At 42.8% G+C, this 24181-nt stretch overlaps 1 protein-coding gene across 6 annotated transcripts in view; it reads left to right on the forward strand.

The window, feature by feature from the left end:
* SRGAP2 (SLIT-ROBO Rho GTPase activating protein 2) overlaps window positions 1–24181 on the forward strand; it is a 127363-nt gene that overhangs the window by 45034 nt on the left and 58148 nt on the right. For all 6 annotated transcript variants that reach the window (XM_059868090.1, XM_059868089.1, XM_059868092.1 and 3 more), the window contains 4 exons: window positions 702–864; window positions 13151–13213; window positions 20023–20238; window positions 23585–23713. In XM_059868090.1, the coding sequence (XP_059724073.1) occupies window positions 702–864; window positions 13151–13213; window positions 20023–20238; window positions 23585–23713 (571 nt within the window). The remainder of the gene's footprint in view (window positions 1–701; window positions 865–13150; window positions 13214–20022; window positions 20239–23584; window positions 23714–24181) is intronic.

Below are 24181 nucleotides of genomic sequence, written 5' to 3' on the forward strand. Positions count from 1 at the left end.
CAGGTTTTAGGTTTTACTCTTTTCTAGATAAAAATTATTGGGAATGAAGGGTGTCCAGAGCTGCAGAGAAGGGAATGCTGTCACCAGGGCTCCACCTGGACCTGCTGCTCTCAGCCAGGGGGAAATGCTGCCCTGAGAGACAAATTATTCCTTCCAGTCAATGAAATGCTGACACAAATAAGACAAAGTTCCTCTCCCCTGCTGCCCTTTGCACTGCTCATTTGCTGGGTGCTCCAGCTGAAGGAAGGTGGGGAAAGTTCAAAGAAGAGAAAATGAAGCAGCTTTTGGGAGTGCTGGGGACAGACAGAGAAGCCTTCCCATAATGGGCTTTGCACAGCATTTTGTTCCCTGTGCAGGTGCTGTCTGGCACACCGGGTGCTTGAAATCTTTTTTATTGTGGTTAAGACCCAAAAGTTTGAGACAGGGCTGTGGAAGCTCCTGTCAGACGCTGGAGCCATCGCCCTGCCTGCCTCAGGCTCTGATTAATGCACCAAATCCTGCATCCAGGGGGACACATGACAGCCTGCACTTGGCCCACGCAGCTGGCAGTGCAGGATGTGTTTGCTGGGGGACAGGAGCTCGTGGGAATGTAGGAAATGGAGCTGAGGGTGTGTTTTCTGTATCCTCCTCTGCTCCTCAGCATCCCCCCAGATCCAGAGCCCTGGTAGAACCCTGGCCAGCTCTGCTTTGTGTCCTTGCAGGAAGGACCAGAACGTGCTGTCCCCAGTGAACTGCTGGAACCTGCTGCTCAACCAGGTGAAGAGGGAGAGCAGGGACCACACCACCCTCAGTGACATTTATCTCAACAACATCATCCCACGCTTCGTGCAGGTCAGCGAGGACTCCGGACGCCTCTTCAAGAAGGTAACTGCGTGCTCCAGCACAGGGCTTCACCTGGCTTCTTCTGTACATACATATTCTATTTTTTTATTTATTTATTTGGCCATTCATTAATTAATTTCTTTATAAAAATACTACTCCACCTATTACTTGTGGAGTTTTATACATATATAGAATATATATATATTTATATAGATATATATATAAAAATATATATATTATATATTATATATTATATATATTATATATTTATGTAATAACATTTATTATATTTTATATATTGATTAAATAAAAATATCTATTAAATATATATAGATATGAAAATACTACTCCACCTATTACTTGTGGAGTTTTATACATATATAGAATATATATTATATTGTATATTATATATATTATATATTATATATTATATACTTATATAATAATATTTATTATATTTTATATATAGAATAAATAAAAATATATAATAAATATATATAGATATGAAAATGCTACTCCACCTATTACTTGTGGAGTTTTATACATATATATAATATATATTATATTTTATATATTATATATGATATATTTATATAATAATATTTATTATATTTCATATATAAATAAATAAAAATATATATTAAATATATAGAGATATGAAAATACTACTCTACCTATTACTTGTGGAGTTTTATACATAGGTATAAAATATATAATATTTATATTATATATATTATATTTTATATCTTATATATTATATATTTGTATAATATATATTAAATTTTATATATAAAATAAAATTTAAAAATTTTTATATATATATATATATATATATATATATATATATATAAAAAAATTACTACTCCACCTTTTACTTGTGGAGTTTTATGCATATATAGAATATATATCATATTTTATATTATATATATATTATATTTTATATATTATAAATGATATATTTATATAATATATATATTTTTATATATTTTATTTATATATATATATATATATATATATATATATATATACACACACATATATACACTACTCCACCTATTACTTGTGGAGTTTTATATATATTTATTATATCTATTATATTTTATATATATACACATAATATATATTATATAATATATTTTTTATTTTATATAGTATATATTATAAATGATATATTTATGTAATATATATTATTTTATATATAAAAATAAATAAAACATATATATAAAAATGTATATATTAAACATACCACTCCATCTAATACTTGTGGATTTTTATATATATATATAATATATATAAAATATATATAATATATATAATATTTTATTAAAAAAGTATATATATATATATATATATATATATATATATATATATATATATAAAATACTACTCCAGCTATTACTTGCCTGTTTCCTGAGTTTGTAATGGGAAATGAAAAATATATTCCACTTTCACATTCTGTTTCTCTTACACTTCTTTTTTCCAAGTCATTGCCTGAGCAGAGGGGGAATCTTCTCCTTTTCAAGTTGTGTCACACTGAGGCCTTTTTGACCTTTTAAAACTTTCTGGTAATTACATTGTGCTTGATTAGATACTTACATGGGATTACTGCATGGCAGTTACTCCTCAATTCCTCTAATCCCTGCAAAGGAGGAGTAATCTCCCTGCTGAGTTTCAACAAGGAGCTGGAGCAAGGTGGCCCAGAAAATGCCTTGGCAAAGCCTCACTTGGAAATTGATATTATCCCACTTTGGCTGGAAATGGCAACTTTGTCTTCAGCCCCTTCTGCAGCAGGGCAAAGCCATGTTTGTACTTCAGTTTGGGCAGCAGGACTAGGACAAAAACAAATAAATAACCAATTAACAGCAAAATTCCATCTCTGCTTTGAGTCCCGCTGGCCAAGGGCGAGCTCCACGTTAATTTGTGCAAACACAAGGCACTTGTTGTTAAATCCCAGCTACTCCTTGGGCTGTTTGCCAGGAATACCAGCTTGGCTGGAGGCCAAATCAGGTGTTTGATTACAGCCCCACTTGTGCTGCGTGGTTAAACCAAAAATTGCATCCTCTGTTATCTGGTAGCAGCTGATAAATAGAGAAATTTGGCTGCCATGGACCTGCTTGTGCTTTTTCACTGGAGTCTCTTCCCTTCTGAGCTGCAAGAGGCAGCTGGAATTGGTACAAAAGGTACTGCAGGCTGGAAAACAGATGAGGTGTGTGATTAAAATACTGCAAAGCAGTTTTGCAGGCTGTGGATTTAAAGGATGTTACCCATTTATAACCCCCCTGGGTGACATGTTTGTAAAACATCCCCAAAGCAGCACAGAGGATGGCAGAAAACCTCTGAACTTGAAGCAAAAAAAAGGGATTTTTTCCACTTTTTTTACCTTTTCCTGGGTTAAAAACAGGGAAAACCTGCTGGCAAAGCCAGGCTGCCTTGCTGTAGGTGTTGATGGGCAATCTACCAACTGAAATTTGGGAACTATTGAAGTTAATGAAATAACTTAATCATTAATGATGATTAACTGAATCATTAACAGAGTTAATGATTTAGGTTGCAAATAATGCCATGAAATGTGGAGAGGATGGTGACACAGAGCTCCTCATCTGCTGGGGGAAAAGCAGATCCTGAGGCAGAAAATCCTTTCCTTGGATTTTCATTTTTCCCTTGGTTTCTCTCAAGTCAGGGCTTTGTGTCAGGCTGGGGTGGAGCAGGTGAGGAGGGGAGGACAGGCAGGGAGGAAAGGAGGTGCTCGAGGTCCCTTTTGGCCCTGCTGCAGCTCTGGGTGTGTGCAGAGCTTTTCAAAGGAGAGTGCAGCTGGGATCAGGGCTGGGGAGGAGAGGAAAGGAAAAGGAAAAGGAAAAAGAAAAGAAAAAGGAATAGGAAAGTGGTTTTGGTGAGCTGGGGCTGGGCTCTGTCTGCAGGAACTGACAGACCCAGAGCACACAGCCTCCAGCTGCACCACGGGAAATACAGGCTGGATAGCAGGGAAAAGGTTTTACAGAAAGAGTGATAAAGTGTGGGAAATGAATTTGTAGAGGATTGGACATTTACAGCATGGTGTGGCAAAAGCTGATAGGCCAAGAAACCCTTAGAATGTATGGTAATTAGGAAATAGTTAACTTCTGGTTGTGATGGTGTAAATTGTACTATCTGTGTTGTCTCACCCTTTACATGAGACTGAAAATAGAATAAAAGTGTTTAAATGGCTCTCAGTTGCCCCACCTCTGGGTCAGAAAAGAGCATCATCTGACAATAAAGTTCTGGAATGTTCTGCCCAGGGAGGTGGTGCAGTCCCCATCCCTGGGGGTGTTTACCAAAGCCTGGATGTGGCACTGGGTGCCAGGGTTGGGCTGAGGGGTTGGGGCTGGGTTGGATTTCATGATCCTGAAGGTCTCTCCCAACCTTAATGTGTGATTGAAACGTGTCCTTGTGGCAGCAAGGAGGAGAAAGCAGAGAGAGCTGGAGCAGCAGAGAGCCTGAGGTGGGGACACCAGCTCCTTCTGCAGCCAGAACGTCACCAGGAGTGGTGGCAGCGTGGGTTTTGTCTCTTCAGGCTGGCGTGGAGAGTGCACAGGGTGAGATTCTCACCTGGTCACTCCTGGACCCTGCAAAGGGCTGCTGGTGGAGCAGGGGTGGGTTCCTGTCTGTGAAACCAGGGAGTTCCAGCAGCCAGCGGGGCTGCCTGCCCTGCACCAGGGCTGCCAGGGGTTTGTGGTGGCACTTCTTGGGTCCCAGCACCCGGGGAATCCTGGGCTGTGGCTGTGTCTCACAGAGTGCTGGGACAAGGGGATCCAGGATGGATGGAGGGAGGGATGGAGGAATGGATGGATGGATGGATCCATGGATGGAGGGATGGGGGATGGATGGAGGGAGAGATGGATGATGGATGGATGGGTGGATGATGGATGGAGGGAGGGATGGATGGATGGATGGAGGGATGGATGGATCCATGGATGGAGGGATGGATGGATGATGGATGGATGGATGGATGGATGGATGAATGAAGGGAGGGATGGATGGAGGGATGGATGGATGGAGAGATGGATGGATGGATGGAGAGATGGATGGATGATGGATGGAGGGATGGATGATGGAGGGATGGATGGAGGGAGGGAGGGAGGGGTGGATGGACAGATGGATGGATGGATGGATGAAGGGATGGATGGGTGGAGGGATGGATGGACAGACGGACGGACGGATGGCAGGATGGTTGGATGGATGGAGGAATGGATGGTTGGATGGATGGATGATGGATGGATGGATGGAGGAATGGATGGAGAGATGGATGGATGGCAGGATGGTTCGATGGACAGACGGACGGACGGACGGATGGATGGATGGATGGATGGATAGATAGATGGATGGGAGCCTTCCACCCACTTCAAAGCTATCAATGCAGATAAGAGCAGCTGTGTTTTTTGCCCTGCTGGATGACCCTTGTGTGTCAGCCCCCTTCCTGGGCTTTGTTTCCTTCCCTGGGTCCCCTTTCCTGCAGAGCCTTGCCATGTCTGAGCTGTGAGCCCCAAATGTGCCTTTGGATTGGAAGCTCCCAGCTGAGGGGCAGGAATTCCTGCAGCTCTGTGCTTTTCCATGCCCTTGTTTTGGCTTCTCCTGAGGAAACTCTTTTAGTGTTGGTGGGAGATGCTCCTGCTCAGGGTCTGGCTGCTCTGACAGTGCTGGAGATGAATCCTGGTGCTGTCAGTGGGAATCTGGGATTTGTCTGCCCCCAGGGGTGGTGTCAGTGCAATTCTGTGGAAGATAAATGGTGAAATAACCACATTTCCAGCAAATAAAACTGTGGAGGGGGGGAATTGTCCTAGTGACAAATAGTTCCACCTTGGGGAGGAGGTGATGTTTTCTTGTTTGGCAGAGTTAATGATTTAGGGCTGGCTCTGGTTCAGGGCTGCAGTTCCCAGCCCTGGTGCCACCAGCGTTGCTATTCTGGTCACCTCTCCCTCTCCTGGAAAATCATCCTGCTTTGATGTCTGCTCCTTTTCATTCCTTCATCTCCCTTTGATTTCTCCTGCTTGTCCTCCTTCAGCACAGCCCCTTTATTTATTTATTTCTACATTTCCACATCTATGTATGGTTTTATATTTATATATCTGGGGTTTTTCCACCCAAACTATTCTTCTATTTGAGCTAATTCCTGCTTTGATTTCCCCTTTTCCCTCCATCCCCCGTCACCCTTTCTGTTTTTATATTTATATGTGTATTTTTTTCCACACAAAATATTCTTCTATTTGTGCTGATTCCAGCTTTGATTTCCCTTTTTCCCTCCATCCCCCTGTCACCCTCTCTATTTAATGTGACCCCTCGTTTCTCTGCGTGGAACAACCTTCCTGTTCCTTGCATGGTTATCAGGTTTTCTTGCCTCCAGACCTATCTTTTGAGTGGGATCCCTTGGGATTATTTATACATGTACAGACCTTTCAGCAGCAGTCTCTTTAATTTGGTCTCTTTAATCACTCTTTCTGTGTTGTCTCTTTGAAATTTTCCTAGAAGCAGCCTGATAATCTTGTTCAAATTGAAGGGGGAAAAAAAAAAAGAAAGAAAATTACATTTTTTTAAAGAGCAGACTGTGGAAGCCTCACTTTGAGCAGGGTCTGAACAAACTGACTCTTCTCAGTTGGGCAGATTTTTACCTCTGGGTGTTGTGAAGTGAGTGGCAAATGTTAATGGGGAGAAAAGCAGATTTATTCTGGGGCAGAGGGGCCTCAGGACAGGCCAGGTACAGCTCAGCATCTGCCTGCCCTGCTGGGTTTAAAACCCATTTCTGCTCTGGTTTTAGCTGGGAGGTTCCCTGGGCTGTGGAGCAGGGACCTTTCCCTGCCACATCCACTCAACTGAGGATATTTCTGGGGAGAAAACCCCATTTGGAATCACGAAACCAACCTGAGGATTTGAAATTCTCCTCCTGTTTAGCGCCTTTGATGGTGGGAAAACCCCCCAGTTTATCTCCTGGTGAACTGAAATAAAAAATCCACAACGAGTTGGTTAAAAGCCTTGCAGTACTCAAGGAAAAGGAATTATTAATTCTCTGAAGGGGTCTGTCATGACCTACTTTGCAGCTGCACTGTGCCTCTTGCTGCTCTGCTACCAGAAAATGACAAATCTTAAAGCACCCCACACGTGGAAAAGCCACCCCACGACCCAGATTATTGGTTAAAAAGCTGGGCATTTGTACAAAAATGTTTCCACCACGGTGTAAATTTGTAAATGTGCAAATGCCATGGGTAAAACTCTCACTGAGGTGCAGGGTTGGTACCTGTGTGCTACATCCCTGCTCCCCTCCTGGCATCCTCACCCTCCCTCAAACCACATGGGAATATTTAATGTTTATTCTCCACCTGAGCATATTTAATTATTGCTTCTGAAAAGATGCAGACAGCTGATATTGTTCCAGAGCAGTTCCAGAATCAGCAGATTTGGGCTCCAGCTCCAGCTGTCACCCTCTGACACAATTTGAGGCAGCAGAAGAGATAAAAATCTCTGATCTTGGTGTGTTACACATTCACCCTCCTGTGGCTGGGGTTTGGTTGATGGGGAAAGCACCTCAGGAAATGTTGATTTTGAAGCCATCTCATCTTTCTGTCAGGCTTGGGAGGACCTTGCTGGGGCTGGAGAATGCTGACAGCATTCCTGAGCTCTCCTCTTGATTATCCCCCCAAATATTTGGAAGCTGAAGTCGTTAATGTTGGGTGGAATGCGGAACAGCCCCGCAGCAGATCCCAAAAACATCTTGATTAAATTAGAGGGGAGGTGGAGGGGAGGAGGGCTGGAACAAAGAGGCTGTTGAGGAGCTGGCACAGCCCAGGGCTGGGAATTTCTGTTCCAGCCAGGGGTGGCAGAACCTCCAGCCCTGCACATGGTGCAGATACACCCTGGAGTAACAAAGGAGTGTGTGTGTGCTCACAGCAGCCTCCTGGGCTGGGGAAAACTGCATCCCCTGCCCGGCCTTCCTGCCACATCCTGCTGGGAAGGGAAGGTTTGGGAAGGGAAGGTTTGGGAAGGTTTGGGAAGGTTTGGGAAGGTTTGGGAAGGGAAGGGAAGGTTTGGGAAGGTTTGGGAAGGTTTGGGAAGGGAAGGTTTGGGAAGGTTTGGGAAGGTTTGGGAAGGTTTGGGAAGGTTTGGGAAGGGAAGGGAAGGGAAGGGAAGGGAAGGGAAGGGAAGGGAAGGGAAGGGAAGGGAAGGGAAGGGAAGGGAAGGGAAGGGAAGGGAAGGGAAGGGAAGGTTCGGGAAGGGAAGGGAAGGTTCGGGAAGGGAAGGGAAGGGAAGGGAAGGGAAGGGAAGGGAAGGGAAGGGAAGGGAAGGGAAGGGAAGGGAAGGGAAGGGAAGGGAAGGGAAGGGAAGGGAAGGGAAGGGAAGGGAAGGGAAGGGAAGGGAAGGGAAGGGAAGGGAAGGGAAGGGAAGGGAAGGGAAGGGAAGGGAAGGGAAGGGAAGGGAAGGGAAGGGAAGGGAAGGGAAGGGAAGGGAAGTTCATCACCTCCCTGGTTTGCAGGGAAGGGAGGGGGTGCTCATCACATCCCTGTTTTGAGAGGAAGGGAAGGGGTGTTCATCACCTCTCTGGGGTGCAGGGAAGGGCAGGGAAGGTGTGCTCATCATCTCCCTGGTTTGAGAGGAAGGTGTGCTCAACACCTCGTTGGTTTGCAGGGAAGGGAAGTCTTCCTCTTCCTCCTCATCCAGAGGAGGCAGTGAGGCTGGAGAGGGGCTGGGAACACAAACCTTGAGGGAGCTGGGGGTGCTCAGCCTGGAGAAAAGGAGACTCAGGGCTGCCCCCATCACTCTCACAGCTCCTGGAAGGTGCCTGTGCTCAGCTGGGGCTGGGCTCTGTCTGCAGGCACTGACAGACCCAGAGCACACAGCCTCCAGCTGCACCACGGGAAACACAGGCTGGGTAGCAGGGAAAGGTTTTGTCCTGAAAGAGTGATAAAGTGTGGGAAGTGAATTTGTAGGGAGTTAGGCACTTACAGCATGGTGTGGCAAAAGCTGATAGGCCAAGAAACACTTGCAATGTATTGTAATTAGGAAATAGTTAACTTCTGGTTGTGATGGCATGAATTATAACATCTGTGTTGTCTCACCCTTCACATGAGACTGAAAACAGAATAAAAGTGTCTAAATGGCTCTCAGTTGCCCCACCTCTGGGTCAGAAAAGAGCATCATCTGACAATAAAGTTCTGGAATGTTCTGCCTGGGGAGGTGGAGGAGTCCCCATCCCTGGGGGTGTTTACCAAAGCCTGGATGTGGCACTGGGTGCCAGGGTTGGACTGAGGGGTTGGGGCTGGGTTGGATTTCATGATCCTGAAGGTCTCTCCCAACCTGGTGGTTCTGTGGAAGGTCCCTCTGTGACCTCTCCCTGCCCAGCCCAGGTGAGGAGCTGCCCCACTCCCTGCATCCTCAGGTGTGCAGGGAGCTCCTGTGCCTGCCCCAAGGATGCTCTTCCAGGCAGATCATCTCCCAGATCTCCAGGTTTAACCTGCTCAGATAACAAGGACAGACAGTTTATGGGGACACCCCCACCCACACACACCCAGCTCATTAGTGGAGCCAATTAATTAAGGTTTTGTTGCACCAGCCCTTCCTCACGTTAAGGGAGGCACAGGTAGACTTGGTTGCAGGTACACCCAGGAGAGATCACAGTGAAGCTGATCAGAATATCTTTTATTTATTGCCTTGTTTACAAAATGAACTGTTCTGCCCTTGCAAAACACACAGAATAACAGAGAAAACAGAGAACAATGCAGAGTTGGCTGCTGCAGCAGTAATTGATACAGAGACATGCACAACTGCCAGGACTTTGTTGTCTTTCCTTGGCATGGATTTTATTCATAATTCCGTGGCACTTTCTGGCATGATGCTGGAGTCTCTCGTGCCTGTATGGCAGTGGGATCAGCAGCCTTTAATCTGCACTTGGAATTCTCTGGGAATGCAGGGAAATTCTCTTTGTGCATCACCTCCACCTCCCTTGAGCCACAGCTTTTTCCTGCCATCCAATCCATTTTCCTCTGACTTTCCCAAGCAAACCCTTCTGCTTCCTCCAATGTATTTTCATTTATCAGGGTCAGCCAGCTCAGCTTTTTTTCTCCTAGACTTTTTTTTATTTTCTGGAATCAGTGCAGGGAACAGTTTTGCATTGAGTGCTCACTGCACAGCCCTTGCTCTGATGCCCCCTGTGATCTGTTTTACCTTCACCCTCATGGAAAGGTTTTTTCCAGCCCAGCAATCCAGCAGCTCCTTCTTTGAGAGCTCATTTGGAAGCACAGAGAGTTTTGTGTTTTGACAATTTTGGCATCATCTTTACCCCTTCAGCCCCAGCCTGCATTAAAACATTCATTTTAATCTCTCAGATCATTGACGCTTCAGCAATTTGTGCAGCAAATGAGCAATTTTTCAGTGCAAGAAATGAACAAAAGGGGCTGGGAAGAGCAGGGGTGAGAGGCAGATGATGGGGCCAGGCCAGGCAGCGCTGGGAGTGCGTGTGCAAAGTCTTTCTGTGAGAAGGTCAGTGCTCAGGGCACTGCAGGCAGTCCCTGCCATTAATCACCTCCTCGAGGAAGAGGCAGTGCCTTGGTTTGGAAAGGGTTTGGAAAGGCAGGTGTCTGCTGAGGAGGGCAGGAGCCTCCCCTGAAATGGAAAATGTGAACCCCCTCCCTCTGAATTGCTGTAAATTTGAAATTCAGGGGCTCTCAGGCAAAAAATATGGCAGCAGGAATAACAGTTCTTTACTAGGGAAGAAAACAAAAAGATAAAATAAATAATGCAGTGAACCAAACCAACCCTGCCAGAGCCAGAACACACCTGACACCCTGTGGGTCAGGGTGCTGGCAGCAGTCCCACTGGAATTGTGGCTCAGCCCTCCTGCAGTGCCGGGGCTGGTTCTGCTGGAGCAGGGATCCTGGAGAAAGGTGCAGTCTGCCTCTGGAGATCCAGGGCTGCTGTTCCTCTGGGAAATCCAGTGCAGAAGCTGTGCTGGTGTTCCAGAATCTCCAGATTATATCCAGGTGGGAATGCTTGGCTCCTCCCCCTGGGCTCACATCTCCCAATGGGATGCTGTAGCTCTTATCAGCCATGCAGGGACATCCAATGGCCTCTTATCAGCAGGTAATTATTATTATAATATCAGCAGATAATTATTATTATAAGATAATACTATTATCCCTCCCAGAGGGAGGAGTGGGTGTGGGAGAGATAAGGAGAGCTGCCCACGGAACAGGAGACAGCTGCCATGCAGATGGCCAAGAGATACAATTCCCTTGGCAATCCAGGCCAGGCAGCCAGAGCACCCCAGATCTCAGCTCCTGCTGCTTCCAGAGCTGAAATCCTGTGGGTTTGTTCCTCAAACTCCCCTGGAGGTTGGGAGTCACCAGCTCTGTGCTTTTCTCTAAATCAGAGCAGGGTCTGAACAAACTGACTCTTCTCAGTTGGGCAGATTTTTACCTCTGGGTGTTGTGAAGTGAGTGGCAAATGTTAATGGGGAGAAAAGCAGATTTATTCTGGGGCAGAGGGGCCTCAGGACAGGCCAGGTACAGCTCAGCATCTGCCTGCCCTGCTGGGTTTAAAACCCATTTCTGCTCTGGTTTTAGCTGGGAGGTTCCCTGGGCTGTGGAGCAGGGACCTTTCCCTGCCACATCCACTCAACTGAGGATATTTCTGGGGAGAAAACCCCGTTTGGAATCACAAAACCAACCTGAATCAGAGACTCCTCAGGAAAAGCTTTCCTTTGGCAGGGTGTGTGTCTGATTCTCTTCTTTCCTGTAGCTCCTGGGCAGCAGGGTGGGGAATATGGGATTGGAAGATGTGGAAAATCCAAAGGATTGGGCATGGGATAGCTGTGAATCCCTCTGTGCTGCCAGCAGAGCAATTCCAGGCTGCTCTGAACCACAACCCCCCAAAATAATAATAAAAAGATCTCTAATAAATCAACTTTTTTTTCTCTCAGAAACTCCAAGCACTGCTGATCTGGACAGCATGGTATAGCTGTCATGGTATAGCTGTACAGCAAAGAATAATTTCAATTTAAATCCCATCATCTTCCTCTTCTGGCTTTTCAGTTTATCAGAGTGTTGTTGGCTTTGTTCCTCATGGCTTAGCACTATCTTGAGTTCCTGGGCAGAAATGTTGGTTTAAATGTGGGTTTGGCCACGCTGCCTCTTTATCTGAATGTTGTAGGCATAAATAATCCTGAATTTATCAAAGTTCCTTGCCCCAGTAGATACTGAACACTTGGCCCATGAGGTGTTGAGCACACAAATGCTGCCTTAGAGGGCAGTGGATGAATAAAATCTGTAATCTGAATTAAGTTATTCCTGTTATGTTGTGGTTTCCTTCTCCTGCTTTTCTTCTGCCTCCACACCAAGCTGTCCTGCACCCACAGTCTTCCTTAATCTCGTGAAAATGGGAAAATTCTCTATTTCCAGGCTTAGAAATTGAAAATCTCACATTCTCTGGAAACTTCCGTCTGTGTTCCATCAAGCTTTCTTTTTTTTCTTTTTTTTTTTTCCTTTTTTTCCTTTTATTCTTTTATTGTCCCTTTTTTCCTCCTTTTTTTCTTTTTTTTTTTACTTTTTTTCCTTTTTTAATCTCTTTTTCCCCTTTTCCCTCATTTTTTTCCTTTTTTCCTCTTTTTTTTTCCTTTTTTTCCCCCTTTTCCCCCTTTTTTCTCCTTTCTTCCCTTTTTTCCCCCTTTTTTTTGCCTTTTCTCCTTTTTTCCCTTTCTTTCCCTTGTTTTCCCTTTTCCCCTTTTTTTTCTTTTTTTTTCCTTTTTTTATCTCTTTTTCCCTTTTTTCCCCTCATTTTTTCCTTTTTTCCTCTTTTTTTTCCCCCTTTTTTTTCCCCTTTTCTCCTCATTTTTTCCTTTTTTCCTCTTTTTTTTCCCCCTTTTTTTTCCCCTTTTCTCCTCATTTTTTCCTTTTTTCCTCTTTTTTTTTTCCCGTTTTTTTTACCTTTTCCCCTCATTTTTTCCTTTTTTCCTCTTTTTTTTTTCCTTTTTTTTCCCTTTTTTCCCTCATTTTATTTCCTTTTTTCCTCCTTTTTTTCCCCCTTTTTTCCCTCATTTTATTTCCTTTTTTCCTCTTTTTTTTCCTTTTTTTCCCTTTTTTCCCTCATTTTTTTCCTTTTTTCCTCTTTTTTTCCCCTTTTTTTTCCCTTTTTCCCCTCATTTTATTTCCTTTTTTCCTCTTTTTTTTCCCTTTTTTTTCCCTTTTTTCCCTTTTTTCCCCTCTGTCCTGGGCCCTGATTGCATTCCCACTGCCTCATTGTGCCTCAGTTATTTGTGGGTTTTATTGATTGATCCTCTTCCTCACTCCCCTCCTTTCTCTCTCTGTTGCAGAGCAAGGAGGTGGGGCTGCAGCTCCAGGAGGACCTGATGAAGGTTTTGAACGAGCTCTACACCGTAAGCCAAACCCATTTCTTGCCTTGTGCCTGCCAATCTCTGCTCCAAAGCTCCACAAATCCCATTTTTCCCCCCATTTTTCCTCTCGTTTCAGCTCTCTGAGCTGGCTCCCCCCAGATCTCACCTTCACACCCTTTGCATGGTTTAAAAACCAGCCAGAGAGGAGAGAATTTTTTCCAAATATGCCCAGAATTTTGGTTTTTGTGGGGTGTGAGCCTTCAGAGGCCCCCCCTGAGCTCTTTGTCCCCTCCTTTTTTTCCTGGGATTTTCCCTTCTCTGCTTTCATTTCTCACTAAATCCACTGCAGACCCCCAGGAGGAGGAAGAGGAGGGAGGATGTGTCCCCAGGGGCTCGAGTGTGCACGGGGATTTTTCTTCTCCTCCCATAACTGAATGGAAAAACCTCTTGCTCACTGAAATTTTTGCTGTCCTGAGCAATTCTCCTCCTTAAAAGCAGAACTCAGTGGCTCAGAAATTCCTTTTATTTTGCCTTTCCTTGGTGATTTGCTGGGTCATGACACTGAGATTTGTATTCTGGTCAAAAGGTGACCCAGGGTTGTTTCTCATATTGACCCTGTGGGGAAATTTGAGGTAAAAAAATCAGATTTTACAGAGTTTCAGGGGCTTCCCTGAAATTTCCTGTATCACTAGAACCTACAGAGGGAATTGTTTCATTACAGTTTGTTACAATTAAAGCCAAATATTCAGGCAAGTCAGCACTCCAGAAATGTTTTCTGTTCCAGGGCAGAATTGGCTCCATTTTTGAGTCCTGTCATGGGTGGGATCCTAAGGAAGGGCATCAATCTGCTAAAAAAACCAGATTTGAGGAGCAATTTCTGATCTGGAGTGGAGTTTCATGGCCTGGGGATCATTTCTGGGTGCCAGGCTCTGACAGGTCATTTTTTGGGCCAATTAATGAATTCTGCTAATTCCTCTCCCCCTGGAAGGAAGAGCTTCCAGAATTTGCTCAACCAAGTATTGATATTTTTAATGGCAGTGCTGGGAACTTGAAATCTTATATATTTATCCATTCATTCCTCCTGCTGCAGAGCTCTAAATTGTCCCTTCACCAGAAAAGCTTTTCCTTTGCAAAAATCCTCTTTTGGTGGTGCTAAAAATGCTTTTTTTTTTTTTTTTTTTTTGCTGGAATTAAAACCACCCCAGTGATTCAATTTAGTGGGACTTAGAAAGATTTCTTTCTTAGAAATAAATATTTCTTAGAATATTTCGTAGAAATAAATATTTCTTAGAAATATTGATTGATTAGAAATCATTCCAGCTCTTTTTCTGCTGGATGTGGCACTCAGGGTGACAAAGTGGGGATCAAACAAAGCTTGGATGATCCTGGAGGTTCTTCCCAACCTCAGTGATTCCCTAATTCCATATCCAAAGGATTTGCAATCCAGAAAGAATCCCTGATTTTGGGCAAAATGCTGAAATCTTTACTTTCTGTACACAAATAAAACACTGAGGTTTGTCCCAGCCTGGAATTTTTTTGTCTGTCCCCACACCAGAGCCTGTGGCTGCCAGAGTGGCAAAAATCCATTAAAAACCCACCCAAACTGGGATTTCTCCTTCTGGTTTTGCTCTCTAAAAGTGACACAAGTCCATTAAAAACCCACCAAAACTGGGATTTTTCCTTCTGGTTTTGCTCCCTGCCAGCGTGGCACAAAACCATTAAACCCCACCAAAACTGGGATTTCTCCCTCTGATTTTTTTTTGCTTTTTTTGCTCTCTACCAAAGTGGCACAAACCACTGAAAACCTACCAAAATTGGGATTTCTCCCTCTATTTTTGCTCTCTGCCAGCGTGGCAAAAATCCATTAAAACCCCACCAAAACTGGGATTTCTCATTTTACTTTTGCTCTCTACCAGAGTGGCACAAAACCATTAAAAACTCATTAAAATTGGGATTTCTCCCTCTGCTTTTTTTGCTCTCTACAAAAGTGGCACAAAACCATTAAAAACTCATTAAAATTGGGATTTCTCCCTCCACTTTTTTTGCTCTCTACCAGAGTGGCACAAAACCATTAAAAACCCCACCAAAACTGGGATTTCTCATTTTACTTTTGCTCTCTACAAAAGTGGCACAAAACCATTAAAAACCCATCAAAACTGGGATTTCTCCCTCTGCTTTTTTTTTTCTTTTTTTGCTCTCTACCAGAGTGGCACAAAACCATTAAAAACTCATTAAAATTGGGATTTCTCCCTCCGCTTTTTTTGCTCTCTACCAGAGTGACACAAAACCATTAAAAACCCACCAAAACTGGGATTTCTCATTTTACTTTTGCTCTCTACCAGAGTGGCACAAAACCATTAAAAACTCATTAAAATTGGGATTTCTCCCTCTGTTTTTGCCCTCTACCACAGTGACACAAATCCATTAAAACCCCACCAAAACTGGGATTTCTACTGGTTTTGCTCTTTGCAGTGTGACCCAAAACCATTAAAAACCCATCAAAACTGGGAAGTCTCCTGGTTTTTCTCTCCACCACAGTGACACAAAACCATTAAAACCCCACCAAAACTGGGATTTCTCCCTCTGATTTTTTTTTGCTTTTTTGCCCTCTACCAAAGTGGCACAAACCACTGAAAACCCACCAAAATTGGGATTTCTCCCTCTATTTTTGCTCTCTGCCAGCGTGGCAAAAATCCATTAAAAACCCACCAAAACTGGGATTTCTCATTTTACTTTTGCTCTCTACCAGAGTGGCACAAAACCATTAAAAACTCATTAAAATTGGGATTTCTCCCTCTGCTTTTTTTGCTCTCTACAAAAGTGGCACAAAACCATTAAAACCCCACTAAAATTGGGATTTCTCCCTCTGTTTTTGCCCTCTACCAGAGTGACACAAATCCATTAAAACCCCACCAAAACTGGGAATTCTCCTGGTTTTTCTCTCTACCAGAGTGACACAAATCCATCAAACCCCACCAAAACTGGGAATTCTCCTCTGTTTTTGCTCCCTGCCAGTGTGACCCAAAACCATTAAAACCCCACCAAAACTGGGATTTCTCATTTTACTTTTGCCCTCTACTAGAGTGACCCAAATCCATTAAACCCCCACCAAAACTGGGATTTCTCCTGTTTTTACTCTTTGCCAGCATGGCACAAATCCATTAAAACCCCACCAAAACTGGGAATTCTCCTGGTTTTTCTCTCTACCAGAGTGACACAAATCCATCAAACCCCACCAAAACTGGGATTTCTCCTGGTTTTACTCTTTACCAGAGTGACCCAAATCCATTAAAACCCCACCAAAACTGGGATTTCTCCTGGTTTTTCTCTCCACCAAAGTGACCCAAATCCATCAAACCCCACCAAAACTGGGATTTCTCCTCTGTTTTTGCTCCCTGCCAGCTCTGCTCTGAGCAGGAGAGGAGCAGCCCCTCCTTGGCACCCATTATTGTAATGATAACTCCTCCTTCCCAGCCTGAGCATCTGCAGGGCTGGGGAGGGAGTGTGAATTATTCAGGCTGTTCCCCTCTCATTCCCTTTCGTCTTTAAATCCAGAGTCTCTCTGAGTCTGGGACTCTGCTGGTCACTGCAGCCCACGTAGCTCAAGTGGTGAAAATCCTGTTAAGTTCTGCTGCAAAGCAGCTGTAAATGGGTTTTCATTGAAATAAATCAGATTATTCACAAGTGGAGCCTTTATTGCTGCTGCTTCATGCAATTCTGCTTTTTTTTAAATTTTTTTTTGCCCCCTGTGAGTGTTGTGTCTTGTTTGTTTTGGTGAGGGATTCAAATTGCTTTGCATTTATGGATAAAAAACTGGTTTAGACCTCATGTCTGCTGCTGTTTGCTTAGCACAAATCTAGACATGAATATCACATGAAATAAATGGGATTTTTGTGGCTGGAGGTGGGATATTTATCTATATTCACTAATAAAAATGTGATATAATAGATGTTGTCCATACACACAGGGTCCAGGTCTCCCTAAAGCCAAGAACCACACTTGATTATGAATTTATTTAATTTATAATTTTAAAATTAATTTATAATTTTGCTACATTATTTTTTATATTATATTTATTTATATATTTATAACTATATTTATTAATTTTGTATATAATATATATTTTATATGTAACAATTTAATATTTATTTTTATTTATATGTAGTTATATTTTTATTGATATTTATATTTATTTTAAATTAATTTATATATTATTTATATTATATTTATTTTGTTTCTATTTATTTTATTTTTAATTTATTTTATTTTAATTTATTATATTTATTTTTATTTATTTTATATTTATTTATAGTTATTTTTATTTATATGTAGTTATATTTTTATTGATATTTATATTTATTTTAAATTAATTTATATATTATTTATATTCTATTTATTCTGTTTATATTTATTTTTATTTTTAATTTATTTTATTTGTATTTATTATATTTATTTTTATTTATTTTATATTTATTTATAGTTATTTTTATTTATATGTAGTTATTTTTTTATTGATATTTATATTTATTTTAAATTAATTTATATATTATTTATATTATATTTATTTTGTTTATATTTATATTTATTTTTAATTTATTTTATTTGTATTTATTATATTTATTTTTATTTATTTTATATTTATTTATAGTTATTTTTATTTATATGTAGTTATATTTTTATTGATATTTATATTTATTTTAAATTAATTTATATATTATTTATATTATATTTATTCTGTTTATATTTATTTTTATTTTTAATTTATTTTATTAGTATTTATTATATTTATTTTTATTTATTTTATATTTATTTATAGTTATTTTTATTTTAAATTATTTTTATATATTATTTATGCATTTTTTATATATTATATATATATTTTTTTTACATAAGATACCCAGAAGTGCCTTCATGCCCCAGATTTGCTTGGAGCAGGTGGCCCTGAGTGGCTGCTGCAGCCCCTGTGCTGAGCTGGGTGTGCCAGCCGAGCTGTGGAGCTCTGACCCCCAGGTGAAGGCTGAAGGGCTGCTGGGGCTCCCTGCAGAGCCCTCCGTGCCCCTGGAAAGCTCTGCTGTGCTGCCACAGCCCTTCCTGGGGCAGCCAGGGAGGCTGGCTTGGGCTGCAGCCTCTGGGCTTCTTCCTGTGCCTGCTTTGCTGCCTGGTGCAGGAGGGCACATGCCAGAGCCAGTCCTGGCAGCAGCTGCAGAATCCCCACCTGGGCTTGGGAGCCTTGTTGGGAGCCCCCACCTGGGTTTGGGAGCCTTGGTGGGAGCCCACCTGGGTTTGGGAGCCTTGTTGGGAGCCCACCTGGGCTTGGGAGCCTTGGTGGGAGCCCCCACCTGGGTTTGAGAGCGTTTTTGGGAGCCCCCACCTGGGTTTGGGAGCCTTGTTGGGAGCCCCTCTGGCTCAGGCACCTCCTGCCCTGCCCTGCTGAATGTGTAGGCAGCCCCAAAGGAGGAGGGGAGAGAGGAGTGAATTGGAGTCTGTGCTCTTAGAAGGTTCATATTTTATTATTTTATTTTATTTTATTTTATTTTATTTTATTTTATTTTATTTTATTTTATTTTATTTTATTTTATTTTTATATTTATTTCATGACATTATGTCATATCACATAATATCATACTATATTATATTAATTATATTATACTGTATTATATTATACTATATTATGATATGACATTATATTCTACTATATTATATTATATTATATTACAATACATTACATTATACTATATTATACTACACTATACTACAATTATATATATATAGTATAGTGTGTGTGTGTATATATATACACACACACACATATATATATATATATATGCACTATACTATACTAAAATTCTACTAAAGAATAGAGAAAGAATACAGACAGAAAGCTTAACAAAAATGATAATGAAAATTCCTGACTCCTTTCAGAGTCCTGACACAGCTGGCTGTGGTTGGTGATAAATTTAATACAATTCACGTGAAATCAGTCAATCTCCAACCACATTCCAAAGCAGCAATCACAGCAGAAACAATCAGATAAATATTGTTTTCCTTTTCTCAGAGGCTTCTCAGCTTCCCAGGAGAGGAATCCTGGCAGAGGGATTTTTCAGGAGATGTGACAGTGACACTGCCCTGGGAGTTGCCCTGAGAGGGTTTTCTGTGGTTCAGGTGCTGCAGACCAGCAGCTGGGGGCTGTGCACAAATCACAGACAGGACAGACCAGCAGCTGGGTGCTGTCACAGCCAGGGGCTGTGCACAAATCACAGACAGGACAGGACTGCTGGGACCCTGCCTTGAGCTGTTTCATTTTCCAGCATCACTCTCATTCCATGGCTGTGGCAATGGGAAGGTGCCAGCAGCTCCCATCCCAGGCAGCAGACCAAGATCTTACTGTTACAACTCACTTTAGAAGTGTTCTGCCCAATCACACAAAGCAGCAGCACACTGACAGTGTTTATATCTGTACTGTACATATTCCATACTGACAGCAGTTCTGTCCAGTCACCATAAGCACAGGTACCTTTGGTTAGACAATGCTGGCTTGTTTCAAATACAGCACCTGCCTGTGAGCCTGAAACACAACGCACAGAGCTCCAGTATTTAGCTCAGGGCTCCCTAATATCTCTCTAAATAAACTTTTCTGCAGCTTAGGGAGTTATCCTAGCCAAGTGTTAATACACACACATTGTTCTATTTGTCCTTGCTTTTCTACTTCTTTTTGTTAAATTTTTCTCTGACCAATCTCATGGCTGCTGCTCAGCTCCAACCACAGTTCTGCTGTCCCTGAGGCTTTTGCAGCTTTCCCAAACCTCTGATTTTATGGATTCCCACTCAGAGTTGGGTTTTGTTGCCTGCAGGTGATGAAAACCTACCACATGTACAACGCTGACAGCATCAGTGCCCAGAGCAAGCTGAAGGAGGCAGAGAAGCAGGAGGAGAAGCAGATTGGGAAGTCAGTGAAGCAGGAGGACAAACAGACCCCACGCTCCCCTGACTCCACCTCCAATGTCAAGTTTGAGGAGAAACACGTGCGGAGGAGCTCCGTCAAAAAAATCGAGAAGATGAAGGAGAAGGTACTGGCAGGGCCCCTCCTCGGGGCAGAGCTCACTCTCTGGGCAGGTTTTGTGTTCAGCCAGCTCAAGGGAAGGCAAAACCAGCAGCAGGTTCCTTTAGGACAGGCAGGTGCAGTTTGGGTTGTGGATAAAAATGGGGTGTGGATAAAAATGGGATGTGGATAAAAATTGGATATGCATGGCACAAAAATGGGATTGCAGAAAAGTGGTGTGTGCAGAAAAATGGGATGTGCACAAAAATGGGATGAGTACAAAAATGGGATGTGCATGGCACAAAAATGGGATTGCAGACAAGTGGTGTGTGCAGAAAAGTGGGATGTGCACAAAAAGGGGATGTGCATAAAAATGGGATAGGCACAAAAATGGGATAGACACAAAAATGGGATGAGCACAAAAATGGGATGAGTACAAAAATGGGATGTGCATGACACAAAAATGGGATGTGCACAAAGATGAGGTATGGATGGCTCAAACATGGGATGAGCACAAAAAGCTGAAACCAGGTTCGAGTGGGAAAGCAGCAGCTGGACAGGAGCCTCTGGGTCCCTCCTCGGGGCAGAGCTCACTCTGGGCAGGTTTTGTGTTCAGCCAGCTCAAGGGAAGGCAAAACCAGCAGCAGATTCCTTTAGGACAGGCAGGTGCAGTTTGTGGCATCCCAGGGAATGGGATGTGCACAAAAATGGGGTGTGGATAAAAATGGGGTGTGGATAAAAATGGGGTGTGGATAAAAATGGGATGTGGATAAAAATGGGGTGTGGATTAAAATGGGGTGTGGATAAAAATGGGATGTGGATAGAAATGGGATATGGATAAAAATGGGGTGTGGATAAAAATGGGATGTGCACAAAAATGGGGTATGGATAAAAATGGGGTGTGGATAAAAATGGGGTGTGGATAAAAATGGGATGTGCACAAACATAGGATATGCATGGCACAAAAATGGGATGTGCACAAAAGTGGTGTGTGCACAAAAATGGGATGTGGACAAAAATGGGGTGTGCATAAAAATGGGATAGGCACAAAAATGGGATGAGTACAAAAATGGGATATGCATGGCACAAAAATGGGATTGCAGAAAAGTGGTGTGTGCAGAAAAGTGGGATGTGCACAAAAAGGGGATGTGCATAAAAATGGGATAGGCACAAAAATGGGATAGACACAAAAATGGGATGTGCATGGCACAAAAATGGGATGTGCACAAAGATGGGATGTGCATGGCACAAAGGTGGGATGTGCAGAAAAGTGGGATGTGCACAAAAAGGGCATGTGCACGAAGATGAGATATGCATGGCTCAGACATGGGTTTTGCACAAAAATGGGATAAGGCACAAACATGGGATGTGCATAAAAATGGGATGAGCACAAAAATGGGATGTGCAAAAAATGGGGTGTGCAAAAAATGGGGTGTGCAGAAAATGGGGTGTGCACAAAAATGAGATCGGCACAAACATGGGATGTGCATGGCACAGAAATTGGATATGCAAAAAATGGGACATGCACAAACATGGGATGTGCACAAACATGGGATGTGCACAGAAATGGGGTGTGCACAGAAATGGGGTGTGCACAGAAATGGGGTGTGCACAAACATGGGATGTGCACAGAAATGGGGTGTGCACAGAAATGGGGTGTGCACAGAAATGGGGTGTGCACAAACATGGGATGTGCACAGAAATGGGGTGTGCACAAACATGGGATGTGCACAGAAATGGGGTGTGCACAAACATGGGATGTGCACAAACATGGGATGTGCACAGAAATGGGGTGTGCACAGAAATGGGGTGTGCACAGAAATGGGGTGTGCACGGCACAGAAATGGGATGTGCACAAACATGGGATGAGCACAGAAATGGGGTGTGCACAGAAATGGGGTGTGCACAGAAATGGGGTGTGCACAAAAAGCTGAAAGCTCAGAGGTAGGAGAGGGAAGGCAGCAGCTGCCTGCTGGAGTTCCTGGTTCCTGTGCTGGTTTTGGCTGTCCAGAGCACCAGCCCCGTGCTCCAGGGAGCCCAGCAAGCCCCCGTGGCTTTGAGGGCACAGCCAGTGGCCTCACTGGGGACTCCAGCAGTTCAGCTCCAAGGTTCCAGCCCTTGGAAGGGAAGTTTTATTTTTGGATGGATTTAGGCTCTGGAAGGACCAAGTTCAGGCCTTGGAACAGGGGGGGTGCCTGTAGCAACCCTCAGACCCTCCTGGGCTTCTCTGTGGTGCCAGAACCTCCTACACCCCCTTGTCCCTCCATGGCTCCTTTAATCCTCCCCATCCCACAGCCTCAAGACTTTCAATCCAGTGCAGCAAGGCTAAAACACATCTAAATAATTCATCTGCAATCATTCATTCATTCATTCATTCATTCCAGTTTTACCAGGACTCCAAGCCTGGAAATGTGAATTGGAGTCCTGGAATTCAAATGGGCAAAATCTGTGTGAGCAGAGTCAGATTTGTTCAGTGTCCTCTGGTGTTACTCACCTCTTTTAATGCTATTTTTTGGGATTTTTAATGCTATATTTTTGGGGTCTTTAATGCTATATATTGGGGGTTTTAATGCTATATTTTGGGGGTTTTAATGCTATATTTTGGGGTTTTTAATGCTGTATTTTGGAGTCTTTATTGCTATATTTTGGGGTTTTTAATGCTATATTTTTGGGGTCTTTAATGCTATATATTGGGGGTTTTAATGCTATATTTTGGGGTCTTTATTGCTATATTTTGGGGTTTTTAATGCTGTATTTTTGGGGTCTTTAATGCTGTATTTTGGGGGTTTTAATGCTATATTTTGGGGTTTAATGCTGTATTTTGGGGGGTTTAATGCTGTATTTTTGGGGTCTTTATTGCTATATTTTGGGGTATTTAATGCTATATTTTGGGGGTTTTAATGCTATATTTTGGGGTTTAATACTATATTTTGGGGTCTTTAATGCTGTATTTTGGGGTTTAATGCTATATTTTGGGTGTTTAATGCTGTATTTTGGGGTTTTAATGCTATATTTGGGTGTTTAATGCTATATTTTTGGGGTCTTTAATGCTGTATTTTGGGGGTTTTAATGCTATATTTTTGGGGTCTTTAGTGCTGTATTTTGGAGTTTAATGCTATATTTTGGGGTTTAATGCTATATTTTGGGGTCTTTAATGCTGTATTTTGGGGTTTAATGCTATATTTTGGGGTTTAATGCTATATTTGGGGGTTTAATGCTGTATTTTTGGGGTCTTTAATGCTGTATTTTGGGGTTTAATGCTATATTTTTGGGGTCTTTAGTGCTGTATTTTGGGGTTTAATGCTATATTTGGGTGCTTAATGCTATATTTTTGGGGTCTTTAGTGCTGTATTTTGGGTTTTTTTGCCTTTCAGCGCCAAGCAAAGTACACAGAGAACAGACTGAAGGCAATCAAGGCAAGGAATGAGTATCTGCTGGCCCTGGAAGCCACCAATGCCTCCGTGTTCAAGTACTACATCCATGACCTGTCTGATCTCATTGATGTAAGTGCTGCTGCTGGGGCCAGCAGCCTCCCTCTGCACAGCTGGAAACCCCTGCACAGCTGGAAACCTCTGCACAGCTGCCCTGGGCAGCTTGGGGCTGGCAGTGGTCTGAGAACTGGTCATGAAGCTGTCCCAGGAGCTTTTTTTTCTCAGGTGGCCACCTCTGTTCACAGACAGGGAACTTTTCTCTCCCTGGGAGGGGGAAAAGTGAAAGTGAAACCCAGCTGCAGTGTCACACTGCTGCCTGACATTTTCATGGGGCTGTTTTTAAGCAAAGCCACAAGATTTTAACTCAGCAGCATGTTGGAGGGAAAAAAAAAAGGTTTTTAACTGTAGAAACAGTCAAAGGAATTTGGTAGAGAGGGGGAGTTCAGAGGTGCTTGTTTTGGAAAAGTCATTGAATTGTGGAATATTCTGAGCTGGATCCCCCAGGGATCCTCCAGTCCAGCTCCCCCAAATCCCCCCTGA

The sequence above is a fragment of the Haemorhous mexicanus genome, chromosome 25, assembly GCF_027477595.1.
Source record: "Haemorhous mexicanus isolate bHaeMex1 chromosome 25, bHaeMex1.pri, whole genome shotgun sequence".
Classification (NCBI taxonomy): domain Eukaryota; kingdom Metazoa; phylum Chordata; class Aves; order Passeriformes; family Fringillidae; genus Haemorhous; species Haemorhous mexicanus.